Source organism: Elgaria multicarinata, chromosome 11, assembly GCF_023053635.1.
Source record: "Elgaria multicarinata webbii isolate HBS135686 ecotype San Diego chromosome 11, rElgMul1.1.pri, whole genome shotgun sequence".
Classification (NCBI taxonomy): Eukaryota; Metazoa; Chordata; class Lepidosauria; order Squamata; family Anguidae; genus Elgaria; species Elgaria multicarinata.
Genome location: NC_086181.1, coordinates 24,700,262 through 24,720,136, shown reverse-complemented (window position 1 = coordinate 24,720,136; position 19,875 = coordinate 24,700,262). Strand labels below are relative to the sequence as shown.

The window sequence follows — 19,875 nt, the reverse complement described above, 5'->3', positions numbered from 1 at the left end:
AAATTTAAGTTTATAGGTGTTCAAATACTGAGCCGAACCTCTCTGGGGAGCTCATTCCATAGCCAGGGTGCCACAGCAGAGAAAGCCCTCCTCCTAGTAGCCACCTGCCTCACTTCCTTTGGCAGGGGCTCACGGAGAAGGGCCCCGTGGATGATCTTAAGGTCTGGGCAGGCACATACGGGATGTGCATTTTGCAAAAGTTGTGAATTTTTTTAAGTCTCCATTTTACATTTGTACATCTTTCAATTGTGCTTTTAAAAATGCACATGATCAGGTCTACATTTTTTAAAAGCTGTGCATATTTCAAGTGTCGTGTTTTTCAAAAATTGTGCATTTTGAAATTGTACTTTTTTTCCAAAAAGAATTTGTGCATTTTTCAAATTCTGCATTTTCAATACCTGTTTGTTGTTGTTTATTCGTTTAGTCGCTTCCGACTCTTCGTGACTTCATAGACCAACCCACGCCAGAGCTTTCTGTCGGCTGTCGCCACCCCTAGCTCCCCCAAGGTCAAGTCTGTCACCTCCGGAATATCATCCATCCATCTTGCCCTTGGTCGGCACCTCTTCCTTTTGCCTTCCACTTTCCCTAGCATCAGCCTCTTCTCCAGGGTATCCTGTCTTCTCATTATGTGGCCAAAGTACTTCAGTTTTGCCTTTATTACCATTTCCTCAAGTGAGCAGTCTGGCTTTATTTCCTGGAGTATGGACTGGTTTGATCTTCTTGCAGTCCCAGGCACTCGCAGCATTTTCCTCCAACACCACAGTTCAAAAGCATCTATCTTCCTTCACTCAGCCTTCCTTATGGTCCAGCTCTCGCAGCCATAGGTTACTAAAGGGAATACCATTGCTTTAACTGTGCGGACCTTTGTTGTTAGTGTGGTGTCTCTGCTCTTAACTATTTTATCAAGATTTGTCATTGCTCTCCTCCCAAGAAGTAAATGTCTTCTGATTTCCTGTCTGCAGTCAGCGTCTGCAGTAATCTTTGCGCCCAGAAATACAAAGTCTGTCACTGCCTCTACGTTTTCTCCCTCTATTTGGCAGTTATCAATCAAGCTGGTTGCCATAATCTTGGTTTTTTTTTGAGGTTTAACTGCAACCCAGCTTTTGCACTTTCTTCTTTCACCTTCGTCATAAGGCTCCTCAGCTCCTCCTCGCTTTCAGCCACAAAGTAGTGTCATCTGCATATCTAAGATTGTTAATGTTTCTTCATGCGATTTTATCTCCAGCCTTGGATTCATCAAGCCCAGCACGTCGCATGATGTGTTCTGCATACAAGTTGAATAGGTAAGGTGAGAGTATACAGCCCTGCCGTACTCCTTTCCCAATCTTAAACCAGTCCGTTGTTCCGTGGTCTGTTCTTACCGTTGCTACTTATTCATTATACAGATTCCTCAGGAGGCAGAGAAGATGACTTGGTATCCCCCTACCACCAAGAACTTGCCACAGTTTGTTATGATCCACACAGTCAAAGGCTTTAGAATAGTCAATAAAACAGAAATAGATGTTTTTCTGGAACTCCCTGGCTTTCTCCATTATCCAGTGGATATTAGCAATTTGTTCTCTAGTTCGTCTGCCTTTTCTAAAACCAGCTTGTAACTTGTGAATTTTTTACAATTTTTGTATGTTTAAACTTGCATATTGCAAGATCCTCCCCTCTCCCTCCCATACTGTAGACATGCCCTTAGTGTGTTGTGTGAACCATCCATAATTATGGTAGTTACATAACCATGATTTGCATATACTCACTATCCATTTATTGAAAAGTGGTTAGTGTGTTGTCTTGAACAGGCCTATTATTTTTTCTCATTAATTTCTCCCTACTGTTTAACTCAGGCCTTATCATAATGAGATAACATTTTGGGGAGAATATGCAAATCAGTAATCCAGCACTAGAAGCCAAGATAGAGAAAATCTCCACAGCTACCATGTATTTCCCCTTGGAGCTCAGGTAGGTGGGAACAAAGGATACCCAAACACTACAAAAGACCAACATGCTGAAAGTGATGAACTTGGCTTCATTGAAACTGTCAGGCAACTTCCTGGCAAAGAAAGCCACCGTGAAACTGATAATGGCTAGAAAACCCATATAGCCCAAGACACAGTAAAACATATCGGCAGACCCTTCATTACAGCCCAGTACAATCTCTTCAGCCACTGAGTGCATGTCAGCATCTGGGAATGGGGGAGAGATTGCAAGCCATGCAATGCAAATACATGCTTGAATAAAAGAGCAGGAAAGGACAATGGAGTTGGCTAGTCCCTTCCCCACCCATTTCCTGATCTTGGAGCCTGGCTTTGTGGCCATGAAAGCCAGGACCACGGTCACAGTTTTTGCAAGCACACAAGACACAGACACTGAGAAGATGATGCCAAAACTAATTTGTCGGAGTAGACATATTATCTCTCCTGGTGGAACGATGAAGAGCAATGTGCAAAGGAAGCAGAGCAGGAGGGAGATGAGGAGAGAGTAGGTGAGGTCCCGGTTGTTGGCTTTGACAATGGGAGTGTTGTGGTGTTTCAAAAATATCCCAAGCACCAGAACTGTGAGGAAAGACAAGGAAAGTGCCAAAATCGCTAAGGTGGTCCCCATAGCTTCTTTATAGGAAAGAAAAGTTGCTGTCTTGAAAATGCATAAAACCTTGTCTTTGTTTGGATATTGATCTTCTGGACATGCAGAACAGTCATCCATGTCTGAAAATGAAAATATTTTTTTCTTATTCTTATCATTCTTTTTACACACATTTTTTGATACTTGAAAATTTGAAAGGTTTTTGACAATGATGGCTTTTATTTTCAGTTGTGTATATTTTGGTAACATTCAACCATTTTATTTTATTATTGTTTTTATTCCATACAGTTAACAACAAATTGCTACGTCAGTAGGGTGGTATATATGTTAAAGGGGAGTATTCTGGCACCTTAACATTAAGTCATTCATGAGGAAATGAACTTCTGTGAACAGCAGTCCCTTCAAAAAATGTGTGATGTATTACCCTGAGTTGCATCGTAACCCATGTTACATACTTATATTAATTTATGATTATATAAATAGTGAAGTTGGAGGGAAATAAATGGCAATAGATATTTATTTGTTTCTTCATTACATTTATATCCCACTATTTTTTTTCTCCAAGGAACCCAAGGGGGCATACATAATCCTCCTCCTCTACATTTTATCCTTACAAAAACAAGCCTGTGAGGTAGGTTGGGCTGAGAGTCTGTCACTGGCCCAAAGTCACCCTGTGGGTTTCCATGGTCGAGTGGGGACTGGACCCTAGATCTCCCGACTCCCAGTCCCACACTTTAGCCATTACATCACACTGGCTCTAATCTCATTAATAGAAGCAGCCGCTCATTAAACATTGTTGGTAATGGAAATATTGTGGAATTGGGAAAGCCAATTATCATGTTTGATTTGAGAAAGAGCGAGAGAGAGAGATTTCCAATTCAAGCTGAAGGAGAGAAAATTGTAATTTAGCACTTCCTTGTTCAAATACTAGGGGTGTGCTCCGCTCCGTTTTTGATCCTCGAATCTGAAGCAGGGTGGGCTGATCCAGACCTCTGAAGCCCGGTTCTGGAGCAGTTCAGAGTGGTTCAGAACAGTCTAAAGTGATTCACACCATTCTGAAGCTCCGGACCCAGGTAACCTCCCCATTGTTCTGCAAAGAAACTTAAATGGGGTATTTGATAGCGTATTTGATAGCGGGAGGGAGATTACTTTGCTCCCCCATCCGCCGCTGTTGCGGTCCATGCGGCGATGGCCGCAGAGCCAGGTAAGGCGGGAGAGGGCTTACCAGGCTCTGTCATGGTCTGGGCAGAAGCTTCAACTGAGGTCCAGGTCTCAAGGTGGAAGCAGGCCATGGCCTGCTTCCGGCTTGAGGCATGGGCCTCAGTTGAAGCCGCCACCCGGAATGCAATGGAGCCAGGTAAGTGCGGGGAAGGGTGCTTAACTGGCACTGCTGCTGCTGCATTCTGTGTGGTGATGGTGACATAGCCAGGTAAGGAGGAGGGGGCGAGCCAGGTTAGTGGGGAGGGAGGGGGGCTTACCTGGCTCCGCCGTCCATCACCGCCACAGTCTGTGTGGCGGCTGATGGCGGAGCCACGAAAGGGGGAGGGGGGCTTATTCGGCCTGCATTTCTCCCCTTCCCCACTTAACTGCCTCCACTGTTCACCACAGAGGCAAGTAAGTGGGGAAGGGGGGCAAAACGGGATCCAAATCTCAATCCGGACATCTGGATTTCACTCCGGATCTGGTTCCAGAGCGGATGGGGGAGGTTCGGATTGACCTGAGCTGCTTCGGGCCTGATCTGGGAGGTCTGGTTTGGCATCCAAAGTGGTTCAGGGTGGTGGTGGTGTACAGCCCTATCAAATACCCCCTTTAAGTTTCTTTCAAGAACAATGGCCACTTTAGGGACATTCAAACATGGAGTTGGATCCAGGCCCTGCCTTCCATTAGGTTATGGGTGTAACACCTCTAACAGCCCCAGGGCCGTATTCTTTTTTAATTGGTGTTAATACGGATGTCACGGGTGCACAACTGAGATGGACTCCCTCGCATCGGTCCCTACAGACCCAGTTGGGTGCCCATGGCACACATGTGAACCAGCACGTCAAGCTGGTCACCCACAAAGTCTGAGAAGTGTTCAGCAGTCATTCTCCCTCATCGGGTTCCACAATGGAGCCTCTGGAATTTCAGTACTTCCCCCCCATTGAATAAATTGCATCCATTAGGTCCCAATTATTCAATGGGGGAAATTCACAATTTCCGGAGCCTTCATTGTAGCACGCAAATGAAACTTTGAAAACTGTGCCTTTCCCCCCATTGAGTAAATGGCAGCCATAAAGTTAATTCATGCAAGAATAAAGGCATGAATTCTCCATTTGTGCCTTTACTCCTGCATAAATGGGGCCTTTACAACTGCCATTTACTCAATGGGGGAAATGTGCAATTTCTGAAACAAGGCTGGAGGACTACAGAGTGGTTCAGGCCTCACTTAGAGTCATAAAAAGTTCACACAGCCTGATGAGCAGGGCAGGTGGGTGGCAGACAGCGGTGGTGGCCGGGTGAGCATCTGACAGATTGGACATTGGTGAGTTTGCTCATCCTTTTTTTAATAAGGAATGATTCTATTATTATTATTATTATTATTATTATTATTATTATTATTTATATAGCACCATCAATTACCGTCATTGACCAATACCTGCAGTACATTTAACAGACAAACACTCTATACAAAATGGGTTACCACATTACATCTACCTACATCTAGACAGTCAGAATTCATAACAGTTATATCAGCAAATCCATCTAAAATCACAAGATACACTCAGCGGCTGAAAAGGTACAGCATGTTATGGCAATTGCACAAAATTTAGCCACTTTATTGGTAATATAAGAAATCTTATCTGACAGTAATAAGGAAATATAAAATTTTGCAGTTCTTCCCAGACGTTTATATAAAATAGTTAGATTAAGATCATTCCAAAGATCCAGATAAAAGTGTGTGCACGCACACACATACACACACACACACACATCACTGTATGCATCTGATGAGGTAGATAATACTCCAAGAAATCTTGTACCCTATTATAGTTGTCACATTTTAAGGCTCTACAACTTTCTCTCTTTTTTTTTCATCTACAGACTAACACTGCTACAATACAAATAAAGCAAATTTGCATCTAAGAAATAGCATCAAATGTCACACAGTGGTAATGTACAGCAAATGATAGGGCGGTGGGCGGGAGACTCACCAATTTATTTATTTTTGGTCAACTCCGTGAAACATTGCAGCTGTGAGAGACAATAACTGTGCAACTCCACTGTGACAGATCACTGAATATATTCAATAAACAAAAAACCTACGGTTTATAAAACGACGTTAAGGACGTACACTTTTCCACCAAGCTCCAAAAAGCGGGGAAATTGGGAGTTAAGGCTCATCAGCCTTAACGCCACATCCTCCCTAAGGAGGCAGAAAGTACCAGTGAAATTCTCATTCTGCCAAAGCAGATAAACCATGAGGACAGGATGGAGAATAGGATATTCAGAGGTGACTGTGGGGTTGTGGAAAACTGATGACCAACAACTTAGAGCCACCTACTTCTTTTTTTGTTTAGAGCAGCCCTTCCCCAACCTGGTGCCCTCCAAAGGTGTTGGACTGCGACGATCCATCATTGCAAGTCAGTATGTCCCATGGTCAGGAATGCTGGGACAGCAGGATGGGGAACGTAGGGCGGCGGCTCCAGAAAAGCCCCCACACTACCCCACCCCACTTACCTGCTCTGTTGTCGCTGGGTCCGGGCTTGAACTGAGCGCCCTGGTGCACCCAGAAGCAAGGCCACACCTGCAGCCTTGCTTCTGGGTGGACCCAGGGGCTCTATTCAAGCCTGGGCCATGCAATGACGGAGCAGGTGAGAATCACCCCCTCCCGCCAGGCCCCTTGCCTGGACCTGCTGCCACCGCTGCACAAACTGTGGCAGCTCCAGGCAACCCCCCTCCTGCCTGGCTCCTTACCTGGAGCCGATGCTGCATGAACTGTTGGGGCAGCGGCTCCAGGCAAGCCCCCCACGGACCCCACCACTCACCTTCTCCATCATGGCCAGGACCGGGCTTGAATCAAGCCCCCAAGTCCACCCAAAAGCAAGGCTGCAGGTGCGGACTTGCTTCCGGGTGGACCAGGGCGCTAGACTCAAGCCCGGGCCCAGCGACGACGGAGCAGGTAAGTGGAGTGGGCTAGGGTGGGGGCTTGCCTGGAGCCTGTGCCGCAGTTCGTACAGCAGCGGGTCCAAGTAAGGGCCCAGGCGGGAGGGGGGTTCATCACCGGGCCCAGGTTTGAATTGAGCTTACGGGTGCACCAGGGCGCTCAGTTCAAGCCCATGCCCAGCGATGATGGAGCATGTAAGTGGGGTGGGGCTTACCTGGCAGCAGGGCCAGGCAAGAGGGGGGGTTTCTGCTCCATCATCATAGTCCAACACCTTTGGAGGGCACCAGGTTGGGGAAGGGCTGCTCTAAACAAAAAAAGGAGTAGGTGGCTCTAAGTTGTTCGTCATCAGATTTCCATAACCCCACAGTCACCTCTGCATATCCTATTCTCCATCCTGTCCTCATGGTTTATCTGCTTTGAGAGAATGAGAATTTCACTGGTTCTTTCTGCCTCCTTAGGGAGGATGTGGAGTTAAGGCTGGTGAGCCTTAACTCCCAATTTCCCCGCTTTTTGGAGCTTGGTGGAAAAGTGTACGGCCTTAATGTTGTTTTATAAACCGTAGGTTTTTTGTTTATTGAATTTCATGGCTTTTTGTAAAGGATGACCAGATACCTTTTAAATCTCAGATAACTGTATCTTTAACAGTTGTATAAAAAAGGGAATTTCAGCAGGTGTCATTTGTATGCATGCAGCACCTGGTGAAATTCCATCTTACTCCCAACAGTGAAAGCTGCAGGATCTATACTAGAGTGACCCCATTTAAAAGAGGGCAGGGCTCCTGCAGCTTTCACTGTTTTTGATGAAGTTGGAATTTCACCAGGTGCTGCATGCATATAAATGACACCTGCTGAAATGCCCTTTTCTATGCAACTGTTAAAGATACAGGAGCCCTGTCCTCCTTTGCATATGGTCACCCTAGCCATATGGAAAGGAGGACAGGGCTCCTGCATCTTTAACAGTTGCATAGAAAAGGGAATTTCAGCAGGTGTCATTTGTATGCATGCAGAACCTGGTGAAATTCCATCTTCATCCCAACAGTGAAAGCTGCAGGAGCTATACTAAAGTGACCACATTTAAAAGAGGGAAGGGCTCCTGCAGCTTTCACTGTTTTTGATGAAGTTGGAATTTCACCAGGTGCTGCATGCATATAAATGACACCTGCTGAAATGCCCTTTTCTATGCAACTGTTAAAGATACAGGAGCCCTGTCCTCCTTTCCATATGGCTAGGGTGACCATATGAAAAGGAAGACAGGGCTCCTGTATCTTTAACAGTGGCCTGGGCCCACGGCTGCCGCCGCACGAACTGTGGTGGCAGCAGCGGCCCTAGACAACCCCCCACACTCCCCCCTGCCTAAGCCCAACCCTCCCCCAACATCACTTACCTTTCTCTCCGCTGGTCGGCCAAGGATTAAATTGAGCCCCGGGCTTCACCGGAAGCTAGGCCAAGACCCAGCTTCTGGTGAAGCAAGGGGCTCCATTTAAATCTGGGATGGCCGGCAGAGGAGGAGGTAAGTCGCTGCTCCCCCCCCCCGCCTGGGCCCACCACTGGCACCACACGAACTACAGTGGCAGCGGCGGTCTCAGACAACCCCCCACTCCCCCCGCCCAAGCCCAAGCCCAAGCCCCTCCCAGTGTCACTTACTTCCTCATCCTCCAGCCGGCCCAGGTTTAAATCGAGCCCCTGGCTTCACCGGAAGCTAGGCCAAGGCCTAACTTCTGGTGAAGCCATGGCCTCCATTTCAACACAGGCCAGCCGGAGGACGAGGAGGTAAGTTGCTGCTCCCCCCCGGCCTAGGCCCACCGCTGCCACCGCATGAACTGTGGCGGCAGCGGCGGCCCCAGGCAAGCCCAACCCCCCACAGACTTCACTTATCTTGTCCATCAGCGGCAGGCCCGGGTTTCAATTGAGCGCCCTGGCTCTACCTGGAAGCAAGGCTGCAATTGCGGCATTGCTTCTGGGTGGAGCTGGGGGCTCAATTGAAACCCGGGCCTGCTGCCGACGGACCACGTAAGTCGGGCCCCCCGGTCTCCGCCGCCACGCCTGGGCCCTCCGCTACACAAGCGGCGGCGGCAGCTCCAGGCAAGCCTCCCTCCACTTACCTTATCTGTCAGGGATGAGCGCAGGCCGCACTCTCCCTGCTTTTCCCCCCTCTTCCGGGGAATCTGACGCTGACATGCATGCGTTAGCTTATCAGATTCCCCATAGGGAAACATGGGGATTTTTAAAAAAGGATTAAAAATTGATTGAATGGTCTTTTGAAAAAAGAAAGGCCATTACATCAATGGGGAGTATAGGGCAATGCAATCCTACTAATGGATTGCATGGGGAGGCTTCCAATTTAGTGCAATAAGTGTGCAAAAAATGGTCGCCAACCCAGAAGCATTTCTGAATACCTTGAAACACAGATGCTTCCCTCCCCTTTTGTCCTTTGAACTCCCATCCAGCCCTCAATATTTCACCAATCTTCCTGAAATGTGCAGGGTATGTAAAACCAGCATTTCTTTCTGGCAGTACTTCATTTCAGAAAGATTGGTGAAATATTTTTCATTTTAGGCTGCTAGGTTGACCCACCCCCCAGTAACTGCTTTTAACATGGTGGACTGCTCTTTTTACTAACCATCCTTAACTACAGGAAACATGACAGTGTTTCCTGTAATGTGTTTTGCAGAATATACCTATAATCTAAAAACAGTTATTGCTATGTCACAATAATTGCCCTTAGATTCATTTGAGAATTAGAATTCAATGTTGCCATGGAAAATATAGGAAATTCAAATTCTTCCATTTCAGCCACAGAAAGCTTCATATCTATCCTGTCCCACTGCACTTTCTGTGTTTTTGGTTTCATCTTGGAGGGGAAACAAAAACTCTGAAGCTATTACATAATTTCTTTTTTTCTTTTCCATTTATTTGACATTTTGTACTGCGTAATTTCCTGGTCCCTGCACTTATCCTTCTGATTCCCCCCCCCCATGAACAGAGTAATGGAATGTGACTAAGAAACATGCAGTGATACACCCCAGTCCCATCACCAAATCCCCCCCCACACACACACACACATTCTAACTCCTTTTGATATTTTTGGTATTTAGGATTCCTATTCAAATGAATGCTTTGGCTTATATTCAAGTGAACACAAATAAGAAATGATTTTGTACACCCCCCCCCCTCAGCACAGGAAGGTTGTTGGCATAGATCCAAATCTTTCTTTTTTTTCTCCCCCCCCTTTTTTTTTTTACTATAGAGAAAATCCAGTGATCTCTGTCCTACACACAAAATATTCATGTTCATAATCTTGGACATTACAATTCTTACCATTCTGGCTTGACATTTTCCCTTTGGGACATGTGAAGCAATCATAACAGCAAATCTGTTTGTCTTCCTGCTTTTGCCTGAAATAACCTGGATGGCAGCTTTCAGTACACACAGACAGGGGCAATGCCTAGATTAAAAATGGGGGTAGGTTGGGTGATTTTGGAATATTACCATTCACAATATGTTTGGAAAAACATGGAACAGTTGGATCAGTGCTGGTTTTAATCAAGCCCAAAATAGCTTGGAACCAAGTTACCTGATGGAATGTCTCCTCCCATATTTCCCTACCTGGAAATTTTGAATTGTTATCCTGTTTTCCCAATTCCTTGCTTTGTGGTTTCTTACAGTGTTATATATAAATAACAAAATGCAACATTAAATAACAAAATGCAATGTTAAGAATATTAAAGGGCTTAGCTATATGAACGGAAATTCACTTTGGACATCATAGAACAACTTCATTCTAAATTGGAAGATATTACTTGCAATCTGAACCTACCTGGTTAAAACTGCTGTGCCATGGGATGGCATCATCATGAATGGTGAACATCTTGTCAGTGAGAGCCTGAGGATCCTGATGGAAAGTTTCCTCCCATATTTCCCTACTCCAGGTGCACTAGACAAATGAGGCAATTTGGGTGGCCCTTTTCAGTGGTGATGCCCCATTTTTTGAATACTCTCCCCAGAGAGGGCTAACTGGAGAGAACACTATAGTCTTTCCAGTCCCAGATGAAGAACCTTTTTCAAAAATTCTCCCAGGCATTTAAAAACCTGGTTTCGGTGCTTCTGGTATTTTCTTTAACTTCTGTTTTAAATTTTGTTTAATCCTATTTCCCCCATTGTTTAATCTGGTTTAATCCTAGCTGGTGGTTTGTTTGTTTTTTCATTTTTCTTTTCATTATTATTATTATTATTATTATTATTATTATTTAATATAATTTTTATTATTTAACAACAACACATAATAAATCATATAGAAACATAACATTCCTCTTATTTCTTAGCTATACATTCTACTTCTTAACTAACTCACATTAATATGTGTCCCCCACCCTCTGGATCTTATTCTAGTTTCAAAAATTGCATTGCATATTCTGGCGGTGTTCCTCTCCCTTTTAACAATACATGATCAGCATATGAGTGAATTCAGAAAACAAATGCGTACTATTGCGGATAAAGCGATGGAAAATTCCGATAAGATCAAAGAGATAGAGGCTAAAGCGGATCTGGACCAGAAGAAACAAGAGGCTTTCGAAAAATCAATTAATATACAATTTAAAGAATGGGAATTGCGTTTGATTGCCTTGGAAGATCAATCTCGTAGATCTTCGCTTCGAATAAAGCAGCTGAAGGAGACGCAAGGAGAAGATCTTAGAGAAATTATCATGAACTGGTTCAAGGAGCTGATGCCTGACATACCAATAGATGGATCGGATCTGGACCGAGTCCACCGTGTGGGGGGGCAAAACTACAAAGGGACTAGAGACATATTGGTGAAATTTGGTAACTATTACAAAAAAGAGCAAATTATGAAAGAATTGAGATCTAAGGTTCAGATACAGTGTAAAGGCAAACCAGTGCAAATTTACAATGATCTTTCTCAACACACATTAAATTGGAGACGTAGTCTTAAACCAATAACGGAAACATTAATGAAGAATAAAATTCCTTATGCATGGGGTTACCCGGTTTTTTTAAGATTTACATATGGGAGGAGGGAACACAGAGTAACCTCATTGGATCAAGGTAAAGATTTGCTGAAGAGGCTGGGTCTGGATGGGGAAGCAGATGGGGCTGGAGTGGGTGGGGGAGGGAATGAGGCTGGGACATCTGGAGAGTAAGAGAATTGTTAATTATGTTTGGAGATAATTGCAAATAGAAATGCTAATATAGAAACCTGCCGGCCAGGCACAGCACTGCCTCCCCCCTCCCCCTTTAAAGTAGATGGCTGGAGTACTAGACTCACGGGGATATGGGGGGGATTAGAGTGGGGGGTGGGGAGGGGGGGAAGGTAGGGGAGGAGGGACTGGGGTAGGAGGGTGGGGGTTTTATGTATGGAGTTTGTGTTTTTATGTAAGCAAGTTTGAATTGCTGAGCACAAGGGATCGGAAGAGATTTCAAAAGGGTGATTATGGATAAAAAGATAAAGGTATCAACACTCAATGTTAAAGGTTTAGGGGCAGTCGTGAAAAGGAAGAGAATAGAACAAATGCTTAATAAAGAGGGATCAGATATTATAATGATCCAAGAGACACACCAAGGCTCCGAGAATTCGAATATGATAAAATTAAAGTGGTTAGCCTATTATGAAAAGTCATTAGGGACATCAAAAAAAAATGGAGTGGCCACTTTGATTTCAAAAAAAAGTGGGTTTACATTAGAAGAGGTAAAAAAGGATGATAAGGGTAGATATCTTATGTTAAAAGGTAAAATTGAGGGAAAGGTCTATACTTTGATTAATGTTTATGCCCCAAATGAGAGGCATAGAGAGTTTTTTATAAAGTTGTTTAAAGAAATAGAAGAATTTAAGGAGGGGTATGCTATATTAGCTGGGGATTTTAATATGGTTATGGATAATAAATGGGACAGGTCAAACCCCACTAATGCTGAAAAGAGGAATAATATGACTATATTGAATAAATTAGTAAAAGAAAATGATTATTTAGATTCGTGGCGTTTACTTAACGGGAATAGGCCTGGATTTTCATACTTTTCCCCAGTTCATCATACATACTCCAGGATAGATCATATATTTGTTTCAAAAGACTTTGCAACGAGGATTTGTAAAATGGAAATGGGGGTAATAAAAGTAACTGATCATGCCTTGTTAAGTTTAGAATTTACAGTTAAGAAAGATTATAAAGAGGCATATAGATGGAAGTTGAACACAAAGATATTGAAATACAATAAAATAGTAGATAAAATTCGGAAGGAACTGTCGGAGTCATGGGAAATTAATGAAAAAGGAGGAACAGCTGGGTCAGTCATTTGGGACACCATGAAGGCTGTAGCAAGAGGAATCTGTATTAGAGAAACATGTAGTTTAAAAAGACAACAACGTGCAGAACAGGAAAAGTTAGAGATAGAAATTAAAAACTTGGAGGAAAGATATTGGCGAAGTAAAGATAAATATAAATTAGTGGAAATACAAGCTAAGAAGAAACAATTAGAAAACTTAAATATAGAAGAGATTCAAAAGAATTTAATGTATATGAAAAGGGAATATTTTGAAAATAGTGATAAGAACTCGAGGTTGCTTGCCAAGCTCACACAAAAAGAAAAAGGGAGGAATGGGATAGAAACGTTGAAAGATAGCCGAGGGAATTATTGTCATGCAATGAAAGCTAAAATAAAAATTTTTCAGGAATTTTATCAGGAATTGTACAAGGGTAAAGAAATTCAACAAGAAAAGGTGGAGGAGTATATTGGAAGGTTTATAAAGAAGGAAATAAAATCAGAATATAAGGAGTTAATGGAGTCAGTAATAACTCAAAGAGAAGTTGAAGAGGTTATTGATAAGTTAAAAGTGGGTAAATCACCAGGAGCAGATGGTTTGGGTCCAGAATATTATAAGGTCTTCAAAGATTGTTTAGTTCCAAAATTAATGGAACTTTATAATAGGATATTATCAGGAGAGAAGATACCTGAATCATGGGAACATTCAGTGATAATTCTGATCCCAAAACCAGATAAAGACTTGACTAATCCCGATTCTTATAGACCTATTTCTTTAATAAATCAGGATGCTAAAATTTTTACATCTATTATGGCCAAACGACTAAATAAATTTTTGGCAGAATATATAGGAGCAGATCAATGTGGGTTTGTGGTAGGAAGGCATATGCATAATTTAGTGGGTAGAGTTTTAAATGTAATAAATGTAATTAAAAAAGCAAATATTAAGGCAGGTATTATGGCATTAGATATTTTTAAAGCTTTTGATTGTGTGAGCTGGCAGGCACTAAAGAGTATTATAGATAAATTGGGATTTGGAAATAAATTTAAAAATGTAATAGAACAGCTATATTCCCAAAATACGGCGGTAGTGGTGGTAAATGACGGACTTACTGAAAAGATACGACTAGCCAGAGGAACAAGACAAGGATGTCCGCTCTCGCCGGTCCTTTTTGTAATGGTTATGGAAGTTTTGGCGAAGGCACTAAGGGAGGATAAAGAGTTAGAAGGAATTGGAGAGGTAAGGGAAATAAAGCTAAACATGTTTGCGGATGATACTTTATTGACCATTAAGAATCCATTAAGAAAATTAGAAAGAATTAAATATCAGTTGAGGGAATTTGAGGAAATTACAGGGTTAAAAATAAATTGGTCTAAATCAGAGATGATGTTGTTTAACTATACTAAGAAGGAAGAAAAGGATTGGGAATTTAAGGGAATGGAATTGAAAGTTAAGAACGAGATTAAATATTTGGGAATTAAAATTACAAAAAATCTAGAGAATTTAGAAAGGGAAAATTTAACGAGGTTAAAGAAGGAGGTACTAGAGAAATTGGAGAAATATAAAAGATTAAATTTATCTTGGTTTGGGAGAATAGCTTTGATAAAAATGAAGATATTAGCTAAAATTAATTTTGTATTTAGGATGTTACCTATAAAAATATCAGAAACCGAGATAAAAAGTTGGCAAAATATTATTAATAAATATTGTAATGGAGAAAAGAGAGCAAGAGTGAATAAAAATAATTGGTACCTAAGCCAAAAAAAGGGGGGAATGGGTCTCCCAAACATAAAATTATACTACGTAGCAAATAGATTAAGACATGTTGTAGAAGCAATTATGGGAGTAGGAGATTTATATTGGATGGAAGAAAAAATCATAAGTAAGGTAGAGATGAATTTGGAGAATGTTTTTTTTAAAGATGGAGGAAGAAAGTGGGTTGGAAGTATAGATAATCCACTTCTGAGGACTCAATGGGAAATTTGGAGTAAATTTAAAGGGAAGCTGCTTCCGAGCAACTCTCCCTTAGCACCGATAATAATGTTAAAGAATTTCCCAGAGGATCTAAAGGGCAGATTATGTAAAATATTAAAAGAGAAAAATAAAATAAAATTAAAGGATTGGGTAAGAGATATTAAAACAAGAGAGGATATGGAAAATTTGTTAAAGGAGAAGAAGCTATCTTGGCTAGAATATGGTCAATTAGAACAATGGAATAAAAAGTGGATTAAAGATAATAGAATGTGCAGAAAGATGACGAGGTTTGAAGAATTAGTAGTAAGTAAGGAGAAAGGAAAAGGAGGTAGTATAGCTTCAAAAGGATTAATGAGTGAAATATATAAAATATTGCTAGAGAAGGAGTTTAGAGAGAATACAGAGAAAATGGTTTGGGAATCAGATTTGAAGATACAAATAGGGCGACAGAGCTGGGAGGGACTATGGAAACAAAGAGTATTGAGAAGTTTATCAGTAAGAATAAAGGAGAATTATTTTAAAATTTTATGGAGGTGGTACCTAACCCCGGTTAGATTGAATAAGATAAGTGATCAACACTCAGCAAATTGTTGGAGAGGATGTGGGGAAAAAGGAACGTATTTACATATGTGGTGGCAATGCAAATATGTACAAAGATTATGGAAGATGGTGTTCTCAGAAATTGAAGAAATAGTGGGAATGAAAATAGAACAAACACCAAAAATAGCATTGCTGTCACTATTTGAAGATATAAAGTGTGGAAAAGGAACTATAGAGCTGATATCGAGTTTGTTGGTTGCAGCACGATTGATGATAGCTAGGAACTGGAAGATCCAAGGGGAATATTCTATTGAGGAATGGTATAAAGTAGTATGGGACATAGCCATTAATGATAAACTGACATGTAATATTAAGTGGAGAAAAGGCGTAACTAAAATAAATGAGTTCGAAGGAATTTGGAAACAGTTCCTAGTGTTCGTGTTTACTAAGGGAAGTGGGAAACCACCAGCAGAAGAAATGATTAGATTTTGGACTCAAGAATGATCCCGAGGTGGGGGGTGCACTTTTATGTTAAGAATGAAGATGTTGTAGTGTGATAAGGCATATGTAATAGTTTTTGATATTTGTACTCAACAATTATTCAATATGTATGCAGCAGATATTTGATGTATTTTTTTTCTTATTGTGTTTGTTTCAGTTATATTTTGGAAATGTTTATCTATGTTTATATAGTGTTGAAAATGAATAAAAATTATTATAAAAAAAAAAACAATACATGTTCTAAGAACAATTTCCATATCTCTTCAAAATCATTGTTTTTTTTTTATTATTCCCCTTCTAAATCTAATATTACATGTTAATTTATCATTTATAGCAATATCCCATATTTCTCCTTGAACCTTCCAATTTCTGGATATCATAAACCTTGCAGCTTTAAGATTTTCATACATTGATAGTAATGCTACACTTGGTGTTTCTTCTAAATCCATTCCAGTTATTTCATTTATTTCTCTATACACCATTTTCCATAATTTTTGTACATGTTCCTAATTCCACCACATATGTATATACGTTCCTTTCTCCTGACATCCTCTCCAACAAAGTATTGAATTCTCTTTATTTATTAAGTTTACTTTCATTGGAGTTAGATACCACCTCCAAATCATCTTATAATAATTTTCTTTAATCCTTACAGGCATATTTTTCAATACGCTTTGTTTCCATATCCTCCCCCAATCCTGTTGCTCTATTTTCTCATTCAAATCTTTTTCCCAAACCATCCTAACAGAATCTTCTTGAGTTTCCATATCCAATAATATCTTATATAATTCACTCATTAATCCTTTTATCAATTTATTTTCTCCTTTTTCTTTCTCTTTTTGTAAATCAAATTCTCAAATTTAGTATTCTTTCTGCAATCTCTATTATCCTTTAGCCAATTTTTGGTCCATTGTTCCATTTGGATACAATTGAACCATGATATATTTCCCCTTTTAATTTTTCTTTTATTTCTTCCTTAGTTCCCATCTTCTCCATCCAATCTCTTATTTTAAGTACTTTCTCATCTTTTAATTTCTTTACCAATCCGTCTTTTAATTTTTCAGGAAACTCCCTCATTACCACCACCGGTGTTATTGGGGAAATAACTGGAACCAATTTCCTTTTATATATTTGCCATATTTCTAACACATTCTTTAAAAGAGTGTTCACAATTCCCCTCCTCCACTTTGAATTATTGTCCTTGAAGAATATACTTTCTAACTTCCAATCTAACCCTTTCCCCTTTTTCCCCCTCTAACCAATTTAAATCTCCTATTCCTATTATACTCTCTATTACATATCTCAACTGATTTGCTACATAATATAATTTAATGTTTGGGAGCCCTAATCCCCCTGTTCTCTGCATTTTGTACCATATTTTCTTATTAATTCTTACTTTTCTATCTCCATTACAAAAATTGTTAACCATAATTTCCTCTTACTTCTTGCTTTAAACTATTAAAAAAAATTCTCTTCCATATCTTCCCATTATTTATTTTTTTTGTAATCTTAATTCCTAGCTGGTGGTTTTACCGTGGATTTATTCTGCGTTGATTATTATTATTATTATTATTATTATTATTATTATTATTATTATTTGTGTTTCTAATGTGTTGTATACTACCAAGATATTCAGCTATTTGGTGGTTCAAAAGTCTGGTAAATAAAACTTAGGATGCAATCCTATGAATATTTAGAGAGAGAGAAAACATGGTTGGTCGTGGAATGCAGGGAGTTGTAGGATTTTTTTCTGTAAACATGCCTAAGACATAAACACGCCTAAGATTTTAGTAATAGTAGTAGTAGTAGTAGTAGTAAATTTATTTCTTACCCACCTCTCCCACCCAAATGGGGGAGGGGAGAACATGAAATACAAAATATTATACAATAATAAAACTGATTAAATCATATGAAATTAATACATTGTTAAAAATTTATTGGTCTGTTGACTGTAATAAAAGGAATTGAATTGAACATTGTTAAAAACAGCCAGACTTCTTAAAATTGGTCTGGGTAGGCCTGACAGAAGAGATCAGTCTAAATACTAAATATGTAACTAAATACTCTCTCAAAATTACAAACATGTTTGCTGCTCTTCCCATGATTCCATTCAGCTTCTCCACTTTATTCACATAGGGCCTTCCTAGATAGGGCTTTAGTCCAGATGGCGCACAAGGTATCCCGGGCTCAAACAGGGGTGAACCCTCCCTGGGCCCAGAGTAACTGGCACTGCTGCAGGCCTGGTTTTTCCTGTGGTCTCGGGTTGACCCTGAGACCACAGGCATGTAGCCAGGTCCGCCGCTTTTCCAGGCTATACTCCCGAGTAGCTAGGGAAAGCAGCAGACGGGCGTGCTGCAGCCATCAGGGCTGCAGTGGGGACATGGGGGGGCAGGAAACAGAGGCTGGGGAGATTTTTATCTGGTTGAGCTTTTATATTGTATTTTATATTATGGTTTTATACTGTTGTTTTATACTTTGAATGGTTTTAATTTTTGTGAACCGCCCAGAGAGCTACGGCTATTGGGTGGTATAGAAATGTAATAAATAAATAAATAAATAAATTGGGGGGAATCGCAGTCCAGGGGACCTCGGGGGGAATTGCAGGTGGGAGACATCAGGCAGGGGATTGGACATTGCAGGCGGGGGACATCGGGCAGGGGATCGGACATTGCGGTGGGTGGTGGGTGGGGGATCAGACATCACGGGTGGGGGTCGGGGGGTCAGACATCGCAGGCGGGGGTGGGGGGATTGGATATCGTGGGTGGGGGCAAGGAGGGATTGGACATCACGGGTGAGGGTGGGCGGGGGATGAGACTTCACCAGTAGGGGGGTGGGGGATCAAACATCACAGGCGGGGGGGCAGCTGGGGGATTGGACATCGGGGGCGGGGGCGGGGGTGGGCAGGGGAAGGAGGTCAGGACCAGGGGGGAGATTGCGGATGGGGGAAAGGATTTTTTTAAAAAAAACCTACTTACCTTTCCAGGCTCCTGCACTGCTGCTACCACTTTAAAAATTAAAAAAGGCGGCCACGATGGCTCTCCTCCAGAGCCTGTCACAGCTCGCATGTGAATAAGGGCGAGATCGCACGATATTCATAACGTGAGGTCTCCCCTCCTCTCCCCTGGATTTTTCACCAGGTCCAGCAAGGCCCATAGTGTCATAGTAAATCATGAATTCTCACATATATCAAAAATATATAAATAAATAAACAAACAAACCCTGTTGAGTTAAATAGAATATATTCCCAGATAAATACGTAGAAGATTGCAACAACCTGAAGCTGGAATCCTACATATAGTTAACTGACAAAAAAGTGGGACGTAATTTGAGTGCACTGTTAATAACAACATCAAGGATTTAAACACAGTCGTTTCATGTCCTCGGAATATTCTGATTTCACCTAAAAGTGCTGTTGAATATTGAACACCGTTTTGTATTACGGCTCAATTATGCCCACGTTTGCGAAATTTTGAAATGTTATCCTGCTTTCCCAATTCTTTGCTTGCGATTCCTTACAATGTTATATATGAATTACAAAAAGGCAACATTAAGTATATTAAAGGGTTTAGCTATATGAATGGAAATTCACTTTGGACATCATAGAACATATTCATTCAAAATAGGAAGATATTACTTGCAATCCGAACCTACCTGGTTAAAACTGCTGTGCCATGTGATGGCATCATCATGAATGGTGAACAGCTTGTCAGCAGGAGCCTGGGGATCCAGTTTTCCAACTTTCACTCGATGAAAGGATTGGTTTGGGAAAGTGACCCAGTTTATAATATCAATTCCAGTTACCAATTCCCCATTTTTGTGAAAATAAACCATATCCCCAGCACTGTTATTAAATAAGACTCTTTTAAGAAAGTGGT

General features: G+C 41.3%; 1 protein-coding gene across 1 annotated transcript; it reads right to left on the bottom strand.

The window, feature by feature from the left end:
- Positions 1 to 1,752: 1,752 nt before the first annotated feature.
- On the bottom strand, positions 1,753 to 2,688 carry LOC134405530 (vomeronasal type-2 receptor 26-like). Its single transcript, XM_063136775.1, has one exon. It carries the CDS (start codon positions 2,686 to 2,688, stop codon positions 1,753 to 1,755), a length of 936 nt encoding a protein of 311 aa, XP_062992845.1.
- Between the last annotated feature and the right edge of the window lie 17,187 nt (positions 2,689 to 19,875).